General features: G+C 50.5%; 1 protein-coding gene across 1 annotated transcript in view; it reads right to left on the bottom strand.

Annotated features, from left to right (window-relative positions):
- The window catches only part of ak9 (adenylate kinase 9), a 457,701-nt gene that overhangs the window by 65,451 nt on the left and 372,590 nt on the right, over positions 1-19,660 (bottom strand). The window contains exon 36 of the mRNA XM_038801009.1: positions 3,246-3,463. Coding sequence (XP_038656937.1) covers positions 3,246-3,463 — 218 coding nt within the window. The remainder of the gene's footprint in view (positions 1-3,245; positions 3,464-19,660) is intronic.

Genomic DNA, 19,660 nt, shown 5'->3' with positions numbered 1-19,660 from the left:
AATCTTGTTGAAACATCTATAACCAGGGACCTCCAACAACCATTTCTGCCCCTCGTCTATCCAAGTTTCCGTGATGGCCACCACATCGTAGTCCCAAGTACCGATCCATGCCTTAAGTTCACCCACCTTATTCCTGATGCTTCTTGCGTTGAAGTATACACACTTCAACCCATCTCCTTGCCTGCAAGTACTCTCCTTTGTCAGTGATACCTTCCCCACTGCATCACTACACGCTTTCGCGTCCTGAATATCGGCTTCCTTAGTTGCTGGACTACAAATCCGGTTCCCATTCCCCTGCCAAATTAGTTTAAACCCTCCCGAAGTGTACTAAAAAACCTCCCTCCCAGGATATTGGTGCCCCTCTGGTTCAGATGCAACCCGTCCTGCTTGTATAGGTCCCACCTTCCCCAGAATGCGCTCCAATTATCCAAATACCTGAAGCCCTCCCTCCTACACCATTCCTGCAGCCACGTGTTCAACTGCACTCTCTCCCTATTCCTAGCCTCGCTATCACATGGCACCGGCAACAAACCAGAGATGACAACTCTGTCTGTCCCGGCCTTTAACTTCCAGCCTAACTCCCTAAACTTGTTTATTACCTCCACACCCCTTTTCCTACCTACGTCGTTGGTACCAATGTGCACCACGACTTCTGGCTGCTATCCCTCCCCCTTCAGGATCCTGAAGATACGATCCGACACATCCCTAGCCCTGGCACCCGGGAGGCAACATACCTTCCGGGAGTCTCGCTTGCAACCACAGAATCTCCTATCTATTCCCCTAACCATTGAATCTACTATTACTATTGCTTTTCTATTCTCCCCCCTTCCCTTCTGGGCCCCAGAGCCAGACTCAGTGCCATAGACCTGGCCGCTAGGGCCTTCCCCTGGTAGGTCATCCCCCCCAACAGCATCCAAAACGGTATACTTGTTTTGAAGGGAACGGCCACGAGGGATCCCTGCACTGTCTGCCTGTTAGTTTTCTTTCCCCTGACTGTAACCCAGCTACTCTTGTCTAGTACCTTGGGTGTGGCTACCTCCCTGTAACTCTTCTTGATAACCCCCTCTGCCTCCCGGATGATCCGAAGTTCATCCAGCTCCAGCTCCAGTTCCCTAACACGGTCTCTGAGGAGCTGGAGTTGGGTGCACTTCCTGCAGGTATAGTCAGCGGGGACACCAGTGGTATCCCTCACCACCCACATCCTACAGGAGCAGCATGCAACTGCCCTAGCTTCCATCCCCTCTTACTTTACAGAATTAGCTGCCCCGTAGACCAACTGGACCTCCGCCCTCCGACTCTGCTTCCAGTCAGCTGTACTCTCTGTAAACTCCGGGCTCCCTTCACGCTCTTTGCGGAAATGAAATGAAAGGAGTAACTTTCTCCCTCCTCACCTAACTCCCTCAGTCACCAAACTCTCACTGTAGCACTCAAATGCACCAAGTTCAGCACTCCCTCAGTCACCAAACTCTCACTGTAGCACTCAAATGCACCAAGTTCAGCACTCCCTCAGTCACCAAACTCTCACTATAGCACTCAAATGCACCAGATTCAGCACTCCGTCAGTCACCAAACTCTCACTGTAGCACTCAAATGCACCACGTTCAGCACTCCCTCAGTCACCAAACTCTCACTGTAGCACTTAAATGCACCAAGTTCAGCACTCCCTCAGTCACCAAACTCTCACTATAGCGTTCAAATGCCCCAGATTCAGCACTCCGTCAGTCACCAAACTCTCACTGTAGCACTCAAATGCACCACGTTCAGCACTCCCTCAGTCACCAAACTCTCACTATAGCACTCAAATGCACCAGATTCAACACTCCCTCAGTCACCAAACTCTCACTGTAGCACTTAAATGCACCAAGTTCAGCACTCCAGTGCAAACAAAGTCTGCACTGTAGCTGGATCCTTTTTATACTGTGAATCTAGCCTCTGAAAACTGGCCTAATGCAATTAACTAATTAACAAGCTCCAGCTGTAAGTACCTACAGGTAGAACCTTGTTTAAAGCTGATTCAAAATTCACCTTCTTCTAAACCAAACAACAACTTTTAAGTTAATTAACTAAATAAAAGAAATACTAGACTTTAGATAAAAATGAACCCTTATACTTCCTCAGTCACCAAACCCTCACTGTAGCACTCAAATGCACCAGGTTCAGCACTCCAGTGCAAAAAACCCTGAATATTTGAATATTTTTAAGGCAGAGGTAGAAAAGATGGATAAGCATGGGGGTGAATGGTTATCAGGGGTAGTTGGGAATGTGGAGTTGAGATTTCAATCAGATCAGCCGTGATCTTATAGGATGGTGCATTGGCTCGAGGGCTCAAGGGTCTCCTACTGCTCCTAAATCATATGTGGATTTGTGGTTGAGATGTGCTTGCACTCTATTCGGATATGTTTATTCACCTTTTTCTTGTTTATGGTGAGGGTAAATTGATGTTCTCCTCTGTGTCAGACATCCATCGGCAAATTGTCATTATATTTGTTCATGCTATTTTTACCCTGTCACCATCCATCCTAGATAAGGTGATAGTAGGCTGCGACAATTATTGTCAGTGTTCTTGAGTTTAAGAAAGATAAGGGGCGGAATTCTCCAACCCCCCCCCCCACCCGGGTCGGAGAATCGCCGATGGGCCGTGCGAATCGCACCACGCCGCCCCGATGCTGGGACGCGATTCTCCGCAGAGTGGAGAATTGCCGCCTTTGGGGCCGGCGTGGTCGGCGCAGCGCCAGGTGGGGTATGCGTCGACTCTCCAGCCCGGGCCCGTACAGGCCTGCACGCCGATTCTCCGGCACGGATGGGCCGAGCGGCTGTCATCAAAAAACCAGCGCCTGTCTAACATCCTCTGATCCGGCGGGACCTCAGCGTTGAAGAGGCCGAGGGAAGCCTGGGGGGGGGGGGGGGGGGGGGTGGATCGGCAGCTGGAGTGGCCCACGTCGGCACTTAGCCGCCCGATGGGAGCATCCCGCCCAAATTTATTTGGGTTTTCTACTGCTACAAGTGTACATCATTGAATGTCAGGCAAGGACGGGATTGGGATTGACTGTCGTGTTCTCTGGCTGTGATTTACTGTCTAGGTTCACACAGGAACAAGCATCAAATGATCCAAAAAGCATCTACTTGTTGCTGGCTAATTACATCTGATCTTTTTGACTAAAACTCAAGCTCAAAGATATGAGGAAAATTGCATAATATTCTCATGTTTAAACTAAGATTAACTTCTTTTTAAAGTTCAAACTTACCATTCTGTATTCTTTCCAGATATATTTCAATCTGTTTCAAACTGGCTTTAACAATTTCTAGCACTTTTTCCCAAACCCACCATTTGCTATGGTGTCCATATATAATGTGCCAATTTTGATGCTGTAGATAGTAATATTCCCAGATAGCACTAATCTCATGAGTGTATGATGAGTTTCGAACAGTCAGAATCTGAGAACTGTCATGCAGTGGATAGACCCTGTGAAGTAAGAGTAACATAAAACAAATACTGAATGCATATGAAGTGAACATGAGTGTAAAACATTATGATTAAAACAGATGCTACTGAAAATTGGACAGATCGAAAATCTGTATTTCAAATTGAAATATTTTCAATAGAAAATGTGACTAGATAATGGGGAGTAGCCGCCCCATGACCTGACTAAAAAGAGTTCATTTGGTTTCCTTGCCTGTGGCCATGCTAGTCTGAAAATGCCTGATTGTGTCTGACCTCATAACACTATGCAGACTCAGGAATGTTCAGTACTTGGATGGGAGACTTCCTGAAAATATCCAGTGCGGGATAGACTGAAAAGACTGGAAGCAGCAGAAGAGAACTCAAGTCCTCAGAAGATATAGCAGCAAGGGAACATGTGTGAGACTTTGGGATAGAAAGCAGCAAGCAGTGCTAGTCAGACTCTGTATTTGGAAAGCAAAAATTGAGTTGGGACCTCAAAGGTAGGTGATTGGCTGTTGGGTATTTCCTGTTTACCCTATCTGAACGAGGGAATGATCTGCTGAGTCTTATCCAACTTATTTTTGAAAAGGTATGTCTATTACAAAGAACAAAGAATACAGCACAGGAACTGGCCCTTCGTCCCTACAAGACTGTACCGTTCATGATACCACCCTTGGCCAAAACCCTCAGCACTTCCTTGTGCCATATCCCTCAATACCTATCCTATCCATGTAGTCATCGAGATGCCTTTTGAACGCCGTTAATGTATCTGCTTCCACAACCTCCCCTGGCAGCCTATTCCAGGAACTTTCCACTCTGTGTAAAGACCCTGCCTCGTAGATCTCCTCTAAACTTTGTCCCACAGACCTTAAACCTATGCCCCCCCAAGTGATTGACTCCTTCACCCTGGGAAAGAGTGCCTGCCCATGCACTCTATCCATGCCTTTCATAATCTTGTAGAGTTCTATTAGTAAGAATAATGTATATTAGCAGGGTTTATTAGTATTAATAAGGCTCATTAATATTAGTAAGGTTTATTAGCAGTAGCAAGGTTATTAGTAAACTAAGGAATGACAGGGCTGCTCCAACCTCGAGCACACATAAGAACATAAGAACTAGGAGCAGGAGTAGGCCATCTGGCCCCTCGAGCCTGCTCCGCCATTCAATTAGATCATGGCTGATCTTTTGTGGACTCAGCTCCACTTTCCGGCCCGAACACCATAACCCTTAATCCCTTTTTCTTCAAAAAACTATCTATCGTTACCTTAAAAACATGTAATGAAGGAGCCTCAACTGCTTCACTGGGCAAGGAATTCCATAGATTCACAACCCTTTGGGTGAGGAAGTTCCTCCTAAACTCAGTCCTAAATCTACTTCCCCTTATTTTGAGGCTATGCCCCCTAGTTCTGCTGTCACCCGCCAGTGGAAACAACCTGCCCGCATCTATCCTATCTATTCCCTTCATAATTTTAAATGTTTCTATAAGATCCCCCCTCATCCTTCTAAATTCCAACGAGTACAGTCCCAGTCTACTCAACCTCTCCTCATAATCCAACCCCTTCAGCTCTGGGATTAACCTAGTGAATCTCCTCTGCACACCCTCCAGCGCCAGTACGTCCTTTCTCAAGTAAGGAGACCAAAACTGAACACAATACTCCAGGTGTGGCCGCACTAACACCTTATACAATTGCAACATAACCTCCCTAGTCTTAAACTCCATCCCTCTAGCAATGAAGGACAAAATTCCATTTGCCTTCTTAATCACCTGTTGCACTTGTAAACCAACCTTCTGTGACTCATGCACTAGCACACCCAAGTCTCTCTGAACAGCGGCATGCTTTAATATTTTATCGTTTAAATAATAATCCCGTTTGCTGTTATTCCTACCAAAATGGATAACCTCACATTTGTCAACATTGTATTCCATCTGCCAGACCCGAGCCCATTCACTTAACCTATCCAAATCCCTCTGCAGACTTCCAGTATCCTCTGCACTTTTCGCTTTACCACTCATCTTAGTGTCATCTGCAAACTTGGACACATTGCCCTTGGTCCCCAACTCCAAATCATCTATGTAAATTGTGAACAATTGTGGGCCCAACACGGATCCCTGAGGGACACCACTAGCTACTGATTGCCAACCAGAGAAACACCCATTTATCCCAACTCTTTGCTTTCTATTAATTAACCAATCCTCTATCCATGCTACTACTTTACCCTTAATGCCATGCATCTTTATCTTATGCAGCAACCTTTTGTGTGGCACCTTGTCAAAGGCTTTCTGGAAATCCAGATATACCACATCCATCGGCTCCCCGTTATCTACTGCACTGGTAATGTCCTCAAAAAATTCCACTAAATTAGTTAGGCATGACCTGCCTTTTACGAACCCATGCTGCGTCTGCCCAATGGGACAATTTCTATCCAGATGCCTCGCAATTTCTTCCTTGATGATAGATTCCAGCATCTTCCCTATTACCGAAGTTAAACTCACTGGCCTATAATTCCCTGCTTTCTGCCTACCTCCTTTTTTAAACAGTGGCGTCACGTTTGCTAATTTCCAATCCACCGGGACCACCCCAGAATCTAGTGAATTTCGGTAAATTATCACTAGTGCACCTGCAATTTCCCTAGCCATCTCTTTTAGCACTCTGGGATGCATTCCATCAGGGCCAGGAGACTTGTCTACCTTTAGCCCCATTAGCTTGCCCATCACTCCCTCCTTAGTGATAACAATCCTCTCAAGGTCCTCACCTGTCATAGCCTCATTTCTATACACATCCTGTGCTCTGTGGGAACTCTAGTGTCCTGAATAGCATTCATGCCGCAAGTATAGTCAGTTGCAGCAGCTTGAGCTCTGGGTTTCAGAAATTGAGCAGCAGCTGGCCTCACTGTGGAGCATCTGTGAAGTTGAGAGTTTTGTGGATAGCATGTTTATAGATGTGGTAGTCCCACAGTTTAAGAGTACAGAGTTTAAGAGTAACTCTATGACTGTATAACAAGGCTATGGGCCAAGTTCTGGAAAATGCAATTATAATAGTTAGGTGGTTGTTTTTAACCGGCGTGGAAGCGATGGGATGAAGGGCCTTTTCTTTGCTGTAAGCTTCTATGACAAATCGAGAGGGAATGGGAGACAGTCAAGTAGAAACAGACAGGTAGTGCAGGAGTCCCTTGAGTCCATCCCACACTTCAATAGTATTCAGTTCTGAATACTAATGAGAGTGATGGCTCATCTGAGGGAGTGCACAGAGCCAAGTCCATGGCACCATATGTGTCTCAGCTGAACAGAGGAGGGCCATTGAAAGGAAGACTGGAAGAAATGAAATGAAAATCGCTTATTGTCACAAGTAGGCTTCAAATGAAGTTACTGTGAAAATCCCCAAGTCGCCACATTCCGGCGCCTGTTCAACAGTTAGGGGAATAGACAGGCATTTCTGTGTTCACAGTGGCTCTTTGGTAGTGTTTTGCCTCTCTGGTGCCAGGGTCAAGGATATCAGCGAATTACTGCACAGCACCATGAGGAGTCAGCAGTCATGGTAAACATTGGTATGCATGACATAGGCAAAAAGAGGGATGTGGTCCTGAAGTCAGAATTTAAGATAAAGGGGTCTTTTTCAGTGTGGCGGCCGGTGACTAGTGGTGTGCCCCATGGGGTCAGTGGTGGGACCACAACTTTTCACAACAGGGCACTGTTGCTAAGTTTGCAGTAATACAAAGATATGCAGAGGGACAGATAGTATTGAGGAAGCGGGGGTGGGAGGGGGGGGGGGGGGGGGTGGCTGCAGAAGGACTTGGACAGGCTAGGAGAGTGAGGAAAGAAGTGGCAGATGGAATACAATGTGCAAATGTGTGAGGTTATGCACTTCGGGAGGAAGAATGGAGGCATAGACTAGCTTCCAAATGTGAAATGACTGATGAAATCAGTAGCAGAAAGGTTGCATGATGTACCGAAAGCAATCTCTCCCTAAAGTTGGGAAAACCAACTGATTATCGACTACCCCCCCCCCCAATATACCCCCCTCCTGTCTACATCAATGGCTCCGAAGTGGAGATGGTCGATAGCTTTAGGTTCCTGGGGGGTCACCATTACCAACAGTCTGTTCTGGTCCACTCACGTTGATACAACGTCAAGAAAGCCCAACAACATCTCTACTTCCTACGGAAGCTAAAGAAATTCGATTCCACATCAACTCTCACAAATATCTACAGGTGTGCCATAGAGAGCATACTATCCGGCTGCATCACAGCTTGGTATGGCAACTGCTCGGCCCAAGATAGCAAGAAACTGCAAAGTGTGGTGAACTCAGCCCAATGTATCACACAAGCTTGCCACCTTCCGATTGATTCTGTCTACACCTCCCACTGCCTCAGGAAGGCAGACAGCAATATCAGAGACACCTCCCACCCAGGCTTTGCCCTCTTTCAGACCCTGCTATCAGGCAGAAGATACAGAAGTCTGAAGACCCGCACATCCAGACATAGGAACAGCTTCTTTCCCACAGCTACTAGACTCCTCAACGACTCTCCCTCAGGCTGATCTGTTCCCTGTAAGAACACTATTCACAAACCCCCATGCTGCTCTTGCTCATATATTGCTTTGTTTGGTCCTTCTTCCGCACTGTAACCAATCACTATTTGTTGATGTACCATTTGTCAATGTACTCTGTTGACTATTCTTTTGTCTACTATGTATTTATTGTGCACATTCCCTTGGCTGCAGAAAAATACTTTTCACTGTACTTTGGTAAATGTGACAAAAAATATCAATCAATCAATGAACTTAGGAGTACAAGTTCAAGATTCTTTGAAGGTTAACATGCAGGTTCAGGACTTCCGGTTGCGGCTATGCGGAGCTAAGCCGCACGAAAGGCAGCTCCCGCTATTTAGGGACTTTTGGGCCGATTTGAGGGCCCCAAACGGCGCTGTTTCAGCGAATCCCGGTGGGGGAAGATGTCCAGAGGAGCTTTCCCCATAATTTATGGTGCTCACCCGGAGTGGGACGAAGGAAAAAGCTGCAGCAGCTCCCCAAGAAAAGCGGGGGAAGGACAAAATGGCGGCCGGCGGGACACCCGAGGACTGGTGGAAGTGGGCGCAGGAGCAGCAGGCCTCTCTTCTGCGCTGTTTTGCGGAGCTGAAGGCTGAGTTGCTGGACTCCATGAATGCAACTACCAACAAGCTGCTTGGGACCCAGGCAGCCCAGGAGGTGTCTATTCGGGGGTTGCAGCAGCAGGCCGTTGAAAGGGGGGAGGAGGCCGTGGTCCTTGTGGGGAAAGTGGAGTTGCACAAGGCACTTCACAAAAAGTGGCAAGACCGCTTGGAGGAGCTGGACGTTCGCACGAGGCGAAAGAATTTGAGGATCCTGGGCCTGGCGGAGGGGCTGGAGGGGTTGGATCTCCCGGCGTATGTGACCACGATGCTGAGCTCGTTGATGGGAGCGGGGTCCTTCCATTTGCTACTGGAGCTTGAGGGAGCTCACAGAGTGATGGCCAGGAGGCCCAAGGCAAATGAGCCCCCGAGGGCGGTGCTGGTGCGGTTCCATCGATTCAGTGACCGGGAGTGTGTGCTGCGTTGGGCCAAGAAAGAGAGGAGCAGCAAGTGGGAGAATTCGGTAGTGAGAATCTACCAGGACTGGAGTGCGGAGGTGGCTAAGCGGCGGGCTGGGTTCAACCGGACGAAGGCAGTGCTTCATGCCAAGCAGGTCAGGTTTGGAATGCTGCAGCCTGCGCGCCTGTGGGTGACATACAAGGACTGGCACCATTACTTCGAGTCCCCGGAGGAGGCGTGGGCCTTTGTACAGGCGGAGAAGCTGGACTCGAACTAGGGTCTGGGGACACACTATGGCCGTTGCTGTTTTCGCTGTTGGTGTTTCTTCAACTTTTTCAACTTTGACATGTGTGTTTTGTATGCTGGTTTTCTTTTTGCTCTGTTTACGGGTGGGTCTGTCTGTTGGGTATGGTTGTGGGTTAGGTGGGGAATGTTGGGGGTTTGTGTTTTATATGTTCTCTTCTGTACGGGGCTGGGGGTTGGGGTGAAACTGGATTTTGGAGAACTGCGTCAGAAGGGTGGGGTGTGGCAGCGTGAAAGTGCGGGCTTTCCTCTGGTTTCCCGTGCTGCGGGGCAGGGGGGGTGGAGCTGGCAGTGGGGGCATGGTCTCTACTGGTCTTCTTTCCCGCGCTGAAGCGGTGCCAAGGAGGTGTGGCAAGAGGGGGATGACCGCGTGCCGGGAGGTGATGGGCTTTGGCGGGAGCCGCTGGGGTCAGCAGAAGTCAGCTGACTCACGGAAATACTATGGAGGGTGCGTCGCAGCTACGAGGGGTCCTAGCCTGGGGGGGGGGATACAGGGTTGCTGCTGGAATGACCAGGAAGGAGCTGGTGTGGGCCGGGGGTGTAGAGGAGAGGCATTATCGCCATGGGGAACGGTTCGTGCGGGGTGTGCTGGCCTGGGGCAAACATTCAATAAGCTATGGCTAGCTGGCGGGGGGGGGGGGGGGGGGGGGGGGGGTGGGGGGGTGGGGGGGGGGGGGGGGGGGGCAGGCGGGTTGCCCTGATCCGGCTGATTACCTGGAACGTGAGGGGGCTGAATGGGCCAGTTAAGAGAACCAGGGTATTTTCTCATCTGAGGGGGTTGAAGGCGGACGTGGCTATGCTCCAGGAGACCCACTTGAAGGTGGCGGACCAGGTTCGTCTGAGGAAGGGGTGGGTGGGGCAGGTTTTTCACTCAGGATTGGAAGCGAAGAACCGGGGGGTGGCGATTCTGGTGGGGAAGAGGGCGGCGTTCGAGGCGGCTGAGGTGGTGTCGGACAAGGAGGGCAGATATATCATGGTGAAGGGTAGGCTGCAGGGAGAGAAGGTGGTGCTTGTTAATGTATATGCCCCGAATTGGGATGATGCTAGCTTCATGAGGCGCTTGTTGGGCCGCATCCCGGACTTGGAGGCAGGGGGCCTGATCATGGGGGGAGATTTTAACACAGTGCTGGATCCCACACTGCACCGGTCCAGTTCAAGGACGGGTAGGAGACCGGCGGCGGCCAAAGTACTGAGGGGATACATGGACCAGATGGGAGGGGTGGATCCCTGGAGGTTTGGGAGACCAAGAGCGCGGGAGTATTCCTTTTTCTCTCATGTCCATAGGGTTTATTCCCGAATAGACTTTTTCGCAGGGGATTGATCCCGAGGGTGCAGGATGCCGAGTATTCGGCCATAGCGATTTCAGACCATGCTCCGCACTGGGTTGATCTGGAGATGGGGGAGGCGCGGGACCAGCGCCCGCTCTGGCGCCTGGATGTGGGGATGCTGGCTGATGAGGTGTGTAGGAGGGTTCGGAGAAGTATTGAGGGGTATCTGGATACCAATGATACGGGGGAGTTCCGGGTGGGGATGGTCTGGGAGGCTCTGAAAGCAGTGATCCAGGGGGAGATGATGTCCATCCGGGCCCACAGGGAAAGGAGGGAGAGGGAGGAGAGGGAGAGACTGGTGGGGGAGCTCCTGGATGTGGACAGGAGATATGCGGAGGCACCGGAGGAAGGGTTGCTGGGGGAACGGCGCAGTTTGCAGGCCAAATTTGACTTGTTGACCACCAGAAAGGCGGAGACACAGTGGAGGAGGGCGCAGGGCGCGGTATATGAGTATGGGGAGAAGGCGAGCAGGATGTTGGCGCATCAGCTCCGTAGGCGAGATGCGGCTAGGGAAATTGGTGGAGTGAAGGATGGGGGTGGTAATGTAGTGCAGAAGGGGACAGAAGCAAATGGGGTCTTTAGGGACTTCTACGAGGAACTGTACCGGTCGGAACCCCCGATGGGGAGAGAGGGGATGGAGAGCTTCATGAACAGGCTATGTTTCCCAAGGGTTCAAGAGGGGCTGGTAGAGGGGCTGGAGGCGCCGATAGAGCTGGAGGAGCTAGTCAGGGGGATTGGACAAATGCAGTCAGGTTTAAGGTCGTTCACCGGGCCCATATGACGGTGGCTCGGATGAGCAAATTCTTTGGGATAGAGGACAAATGCGCTAGGTGCGCGGGAGGACCAGCGAACCACGTTCACATGTTTTGGGCATGCCCTAAGCTGAGGGGGTACTGGGAGGGATTTGCGAGAATCATGTCCCGGGTGCTAAAAACAAGGGTGGTGATGAGTCCAGGGGTGGCAATTTTGGGGGTTTCGGAAGACCCGGGAGTCCAGGGGGAGAAAGAGGCCGATGTTTTGGCCTTTGCTTCCCTGTAGCCCGGCGACGAATACTACTGGCGTGGAGGGACTCAAAGCCCCCGAAGACTGAGTTGTGGCTTGCGGACATGTCGAGTTTCCTGGGTATGGAAAAAATTAAGTTCGCCTTGAGGGGATCTGTACAGGGGTTCGCCCGGAGGTGGCAACCATTTATTGATTTCTTTGCGGGAGAGTGAGCGTCAGCAGGGGGAAGGGGGGGGGGGGGGGGGGGGGGGGGTATAGAGAGCCTTTTAATAAGTATAAGTGAGTACATCAACAGAGATATTAGTGTATTAGAGAAAGTTCAGGATGGAGCTTAAGAAAGAAATTAGGAGAGCAAAGATAGGCTATGAGAAATCTCTAGCTGGTAAAAGTAGGGAAAATCCCAAAATATTCTGTAAGTATATCAAATGGAAGAGGGCAACTATGGAAAAAGTAGGACCCATTAGGAGCCAAGGGGGGAATCTGTGTGTGGAGCCAGAGGACATTGGTAGGGTGTTAAATGAATATTTCACATCTGTCTTTACCCAAGAGAATGATGAGGCAGATATGGAACTCGGGAAGGGACACTGTGAGGTTATTGAGCAAGTTATGGAGGCGTTAACAGGCTTAAAAATGGAGAAATCTCCAGGTGCGGCCGAATTGTGCTCCAGGATGCTATGGGAGGCGAGGGAGGAGATTGCAGCAGCCCTGATCTAAATTTTTAATTCTTGTCTGGCTACAGGAGAGGTACCAGAGGACTGGAGGACTGCATATTTGGTCCCACTGTTTAAGAAAGGCTGGAGGGATAAGCGAGGGATCTACAGACCAGTGAGTTTTACGTCAGTGGTGGGGAAACTAATGGAGAAAATTCTGAAGGAGAGAATCTGTCTCCACTTGGAGAGGCAAGGTTTGATCAGGAATAGTCAGCATGGCTTTGTCAGAGGGAGGTCATGCCTAAAAATTTGATTGAATTTTTGAGCACGTGACTAAGTGTATGGATGAGGGTAGTGCAGTTGACGTAGTTTGTGTGGATTTCAGCAAAGTTTTTGACAAGATCCCAAATGGAAGACTTAGAAAGAAGGTGCGCGCACATGGGATACAGGGGAACTTGATGAGGTGGATTCAAAGCTGGCTGAGTTGTAAGAAACAGAGGGTGAAGACAGACGGCTGCTTTAGTGACTAGAAGTCAGTGTCCAGTGGCATACCACAGGGATCTGTACTGGGTGCCCTATTATTTGTCAATTATATAAATGACTTACATGACTATGTGGGGGTAGGATCATTATGTTTGCGGAAGACACAAAGATTGGCAGGGTGGTTAACAGTGAGGATGAGGGTCTTGGGTTACAGGAAGATATAGACGGGATGGTCAAATGGGCAGAACAGTGCCAGATGGAATGTAATCCTGAAAAGTGTGAGGTGTTACACTTTGGAAGGAGCAATTTGGCAAGGAAATATTCAATGAAGGCACCACACTGGGAAGTCCTGAGGAACAAAGAGACCTTGGCATGTTTGTAAATAGATCTCTGAAGGCACAAGCGTAGGTTAATAGGGTGGTGATAAAGATATATGGTACATTTGCCTTCATCAATCATGGCATAGATTACAAAAGCAAGGAAATCATGTTGGAGTTATAATAATAATAATAATCTTTATTGTCACATGTAGGCTTACATCACACTGCAATGAAGTTACTTTGAAAAGCCCCTAGTTGCCCATTCCAGCGCCTGTTCGTGTACACAGAGGGAGAATTCAGAATGTCCAAATGACTTAGTAGCACATCTTTCGGGACTTGTGGGAGCACCCGGAGGAAACCCATGCAGACACAGGGAGAATGTGCAGACTCTGCACAGACAGTGACCCAAGCCGGGAATCGAACTTGGGACCCTGGAGCTGTGAAGCAACAGTGCTAACCACTATGCTACCATGCTGCCCCCATATATATAGAAATTGGTGAGGCCACAGCTGGAGTACTGTGTGCAGTATCTGGTCGCAACATTATAGGAAGGATGTGATTGCACTGGAGGAGGTACAGAGGCATTTCACCAGGATGTTGCCTGGGATGGAACATTTAAGTTATGAAGAGAGGTTGGATAGGCTTGGGTTGTTTTTGCTGGAGCAGAGAAGACAGAAAGGTGGCCTGATCAAGGTGTACAAGATTATGAGGGGCAAGGACAGGGTGGACAGGGAGTAGCTGTTCCCCTTAGTTGAAGGGTCAGTTACGAGGGGACACAAGTTCAAAGTTAGGAGTGGGAGATTCAGGGGGGATTTGAGGAAAAAATGTTTTTACTCAGAGGGTGCTGACGGTATGGAATGCACTGCCTGTGAGGGTGGTATAGGTGTGTTGCCTCAGGTCCTTTAAAAAGTACCTGGATGAGCAACTGGCACGTCATAATATTTGAGGCTATGGGCCAAGTGCTGGCAAATGGGATTAGGGTTGGCAGATGAGGTGCCTTTCATGCAGTGGTGCAGACTCGTTGGGCCGAAGGGCCTTTTCTGCACTGTATTTTTCTGTCATTCTGTAGTGGGTGCCTGGACACGCTGCCAGAGGAGGTGGTGGAAGCAAGTACGATCGTGACGTTTATGTGGCACCTTGACAAATAGATGAATAGGATGGGAACAGAGGGATCCAAGCCCCAGAAGTGTAAAAGGCTTTAGGTTAGATGGGCAGCATGATTGGCACAGGCTTGGAGGGCCAAAGGGCCTATTCCTGTGCTGTACTTTTCTTTATTCTTCTTTGTTCTTTTGTGTACCATGATATTCCTCCCTGATACTTCCTTCTGATTCTCACACACCTGCCAAGTTAGTTCAAACACTCCCAAGGAAATCAATCCCTGCTCTATGCAATTGCAACCCTATAAAGATCCCACCGCCGCCAGAGCTGATCCTCATGTCGCGGTGATCTAAAGTCCTCCCTCTTGCACCATGTTTTAGTCATGCATCTTTTTTTAATACTTGCTTGTGGATGGTAATAGGATTAATCCAGAGATTACAACTTTTGAGGTCCTGCTTATTAATTTCCTAACTCGTTCCATATAAGACCATAAGACATAGGAGCAGAATCAGGCCACTCGGCCCATCGTTTCTGCTCCGCCATTCAATCATGGCTGATATTTTTTTCATCCCCATTCTCCTGCCTTTCCCCCATAACCCCTGATCCCCTTATTAATCAAGAACCTATCTATCTCTGTCTTAAAGAGACTCAGTGATTTGGCCTCCACAACCTTCTGCGGCAAAGAGTTCCTCAGAATCACCACCCTCTGGATGAAGAAATTCCTCCTCATCTCTGTTTTAAAGGATTGTCCCTTTAGTTTGAGATTGTGCCCTCTGGTTCTAGTTTCTCCTACAAATGGAAACATCCTCTCCATGTCCACTCTATCCAGGCCTCGCAGTATCCTGTAAGTTACAATACGATCCCCCCTCATCCTTCTAAACTTCAATGAGTACTGACCCAAAGTCCTCAGCCGCTCCTCATATGACAAGCTCTTCATTCCAGGGATCATTCTTGTGAACCTCCTCCGGACCCTTTCCAAGGCCAGCACATCCTCCCTTAGATATGGGGCCCAAAACAGCTCACAATGGATCTGACCAGAACCTTATATAGCCTCAGACGTACATCACTGCTTTTGTATTCTAGCCCTCTCATCATGAATGCTAACATTACATTTGCCTTCCTAACTGCTGACTGAACCTGCATGTTTTTTTAAAAAATAATTTTTATTGGAATTTTTTACAGAAAATATAAAAATATAACAACAAACAATAAAATGCAACAAAATACCCCATAACAACCGTAACACCTCCCAAACCGTATCAACACATGTATCAGATCCCCCCCCCCACCCCCAACAAGAGAACTTAACAATAAGTTAAAATTAAATAAACAAAATAAAATAAAATAAACAAACACAGTCGCCGTCCCCCCCCCCCGGGTTGCTGCTGCTACTGTCCCAGTACCCTATCGTTGAGCCAGAAAGTCAAGGAAAGGTTGCCACCACCTGAAGAACCCTTGTACCGATCCTCTCAGGGCGAATTTGACCTTCTCTAGCTTAATAAAACCCGCCATGTCATTGATCCAGGTATCCACGCTTGGGGGCCTCGCATCCTTCCATTGTAGCGAAATCCTTCGCCGGGCTACTAGGGACGCAAAGGCCAGCACACCGGCCTCTTTCGCCTTCTGCACTCCCGGCTCCACCCCAACCCCAAAAATCGCGAGTCCCCATCCTGGCTTGACCCTGGATCCCACCACCCTTGACACCGTCCTCGCCACCCCCTTCCAGAACTCCTCCAGTGCCGGGCATGCCCAGAACATATGGGCATGGTTCGCTGGACTCCCCGAGCACCTGACACACCTGTCTTCATCCCCAAAGAACCTACTCATCCTCGTCCCAGTCATGTGGGCCCGGTGCAGCACCTTGAATTGGATGAGGCTAAGCCGCGCACACGAGGAGGAAGAATTAACCCTCTCCAGGGCATCAGCCCATGTCCCGTCTTCGATCTGTTCCCCCAGTTCCCCCTCCCACTTAGTTTTCAGCTCCTCTACTGACGCCTCCTCCACCTCCTGCATAACCTTGTAGATATCGGATATCTTCCCCTCTCCGACCCAGACCCCTGAAAGCACCCTGTCCCTCACCCCCCTCGCGGGAAGCGCAGGGAATCCCTCCACCTGCCGTCTAGCAAATGCCTTTACCTGCAGATACCTGAACATGTTTCCCGGGGGGAGCCCAAATTTCTCCTCCAACTCCCCCAGGCTCGCAAACCTCCCATCGATAAACAGGTCCCTCAGCTGTCTGATGCCCGCTCTGTGCCAACCCTGAAATCCCCCATCAATGTTCCCCGGGGCGAACCTACGGTTCCCCCTTAACGGAGCCTCCATCGAGCCCCCCACTTCTCCCCTATGTCGCCTCCACTGCCCCCAAATCTTGAGGGTAGCCGCCACCACCGGACTCGTGGTATACCTCGTGGGAGGGAGCGGCCACGGCGCCGTTACCAGGGTCCCCGAGCTTGTATCCCCACAGGACACTCTCTCCATCCGTTTCCATGCTGCCCCCTCCCACGCCATCACCCACTTGCGCACCATCGACACATTGGCCGCCCAGTAGTACCCCGAGAGATTGGGCAACGCCAGCCCCCCCCCATCTCTACCCCGCTCCAAGAAGACCCTCTTCACCCTCGGGGTGCCATGCGCCCAAACAAAGCTCATGATGCTGCTGGTCACCCTTCTAAAAAAGGCCCTAGGGATAAAGATGGGCAAACACTGGAAGAGGAACAAGAACCTCGGGAGAACCGTCATTTTGACGGACTGCATTCTACCCGCCAACGATAGCGGCACCATGTCCCACCTTTTAAATTCCTCCTCCATCTGCTCCACCAGTCTGGGGAAGTTAAGCTTATGGAGAGTCCCCCAACTCCTGGCCACCTGCACCCCCAGGTATCTGAAACTCTTCACTGCCCTCTTAAACGGGAGCCTCCCAATTCCCTCCTCTTGATCTCCCGGGTGCACTACAAATACCTCGCTCTTGCCTAAATTTAACTTATAGCCCGAGAAGCCCCCAAATTCCACTAACAGCTCCATCACCCCCGGCGTTCCCTCCTCTGGGTCCGCCACATACAACAGCAGGTCGTCCGCATACAGCGATACCCGGTGTTCCTCCCCACCCCGCACCAGACCCCTCCATCTCCCTGACTCCCTCAACGCCATAGCCAGCGGTTCAATCGCCAGTGCAAAGAGCAAGGGAGACAGGGGGCACCCCTACCTGGTCCCACGATAGAGCCTAAAGTACTCCGATCTCCTTCCATTTGTAACTACACTCGCCATCGGAGCAGTGTAGAGCAGCCTCACCCATTTGATGAATCCCTCCCAAATCCAAACCGCTCCAGCACCTCCCACAGGTACCCCCACTCAACTCTATCAAACGCTTTCTCTGCGTCCAGCGCCACCACTATCTCCGCCTCCCCCTCCACTGCCGACATCATGATACCATTTAGCAGTCTCCGTACATTCGTGTTGAGCTGCCGCTCCTTGACAAATCCTGTCTGATCTTCGTGTATCACCTCTGGCACACAATCCTCTATCCTGATCGCCAGGATCTTCGCCAGCAACTTAGCGTCTACATTGAGGAGCGAGATAGGCCTGTATGATCCACACTGCAAGGGGTCCTTATCCCGCTTTAGGATCAAAGAGATCAGTGCCCGCGACATCGTCGGGGGCAAAGCCCCCCCCCATGCCTCATTGAAGGCTCGCACCAGCAGGGGGCCCACCAGGTCCGCATACTTTTTGTAAAATTCCACCGGGAACCCGTCCGGCCGCGGGGCCCAGCCCGTCCTCCATTTCCCCGCCTAGTTCCTCCTCCCATTTAAGTTTCAGTTCCTCTGTCTGGGACCCTTCCTCCCTCATGAGCACCTTATAAATACCCGAGACTCTACCCTCCCCTTCTTCCCCCCTAGAGACTATTCTGTCTAGGACCCCCATTGGCGGGAGGCGTGGGAAAGATGGGACCTGTCTACGAACAAAGTCCCGCAACTGTAAGTACCTAAAATCATTTCCCCTTACCAGCCCCAATTTCTCCTCCAAGCTGCTCAAACTCGCAAAGCTCCCTTCCAGGAACATATCACCCACCCTTCCCACCCCCGCCCGCCGCCATACTCGGAACCCCCCATCCATACTCCCGGGGGCAAACCGATGGTTGTCGCAGATTGGCGCTCAGACCGACGCCCCCGTCTCCCCTACATGCCTCCTCTACTGGCCCCATATCCGCAGGGTCGCCACCACTACCGGGCTGGTGGTGTACTTGGCCGGCGGCAGCGGTAGAGGAGCCGTGACCAGGGCTGCCAAGCTGGAGCCCCTGCACGAAGCCGCCTCCACCCGCTCCCAGATAGACCCCGTACCCACCATCCACTTCCTTATCATAGCGATGTCGGCCGCCCAGTAATAATTAATCAGACTCGGCAAAGCCAGCCCTCCCTCGCTGCGGTTCCTCTCCAACATCGCCTTCTTCACCCGTGGGGATTTTCCCGCCCAGACAAAGCTCATGATCATCCTGTTAACTCTTTTGAAGAAGGACTGTGGAACAAAGATCGGGATGCACTGAAAAACAAACAGAAATCTAGGGAGGATTGTCATCTTTACAGTCTGCACCCTCCCTGCCAGTGACAGCGGGAGTGCATTCCATCTCCGAAACTCTCCCTTCATTTGCTCCACCACCCTGGCCAAATTTAACTTGTGCAGCCTGCCCCAGTCTCGTGCCACCTGGATTCCCAAATACCGAATATTTTCCTCAACCAGCCTAAAAGGTAGCCCTCTCAATCTGTCCTCCTGGCCCCTTGCCTGTACCACAAACATTTCACTCTTGGCCGTATTTAATTTGTATCCTGAGAACTGGCCGAACTTCCTCAGCATTCCCGGTATACTTCCCATCCCTGCCACTGGGTCCGACACATACAGGAGCAGGTCGTCTGCGTAAAGAGAGACCCTATGTTCTACCCCGCCCCTCACCATCCCCTTCCATCCCTCTGCGGCTCTCAGCGCAATCGCCAGCGGCTCTATGGCCAGCGCAAACACCAGCGGGGAGAGCGGGCAGCCCTGTCTGGTCCCTCGGTACAACCTAAAGTACTCCGACACTTCTCTGTTAGTCCTGACGCTGGCCCTCGGGGCCTGATATAATAATTTGATCCAATCCACCAATCCCTCCCCGAACCCAAACCGTCCGAGCACCTCCCATAGATAGTCCCACTCCACCTGGTCAAAGGCCTTCTCGGCGTCCATTGCCACCACTACCTCCACCTCCCTACCCACCGGGGGCATCATTATCACATTAAGTAATCTTCTCAGGTTTGCCGCCAGCTGCCTACCTTTCACGAACCCAGTTTGGTCCTCCCCAATCACCTCCGGTACGCAGTCCTCCATTCTAACCGCCAGTACCTTTGCCAGGAGCTTGGCGTCTACATTAATCAGGGAGATTGGCCTGTAGGACCCGCACGCCTCCGGGTCTTTACCCCGCTTCAATATCAGTGATATAGTGGCTTGCGACATAGTCGGCGGCAG

The sequence above is a fragment of the Scyliorhinus canicula genome, chromosome 6 (genome assembly GCF_902713615.1).
Source record: "Scyliorhinus canicula chromosome 6, sScyCan1.1, whole genome shotgun sequence".
NCBI lineage: Eukaryota > Metazoa > Chordata > Chondrichthyes > Carcharhiniformes > Scyliorhinidae > Scyliorhinus > Scyliorhinus canicula.
Note: the sequence above shows the minus strand (reverse complement) of the source record. Positions and strands in the feature narration are given on the sequence as shown.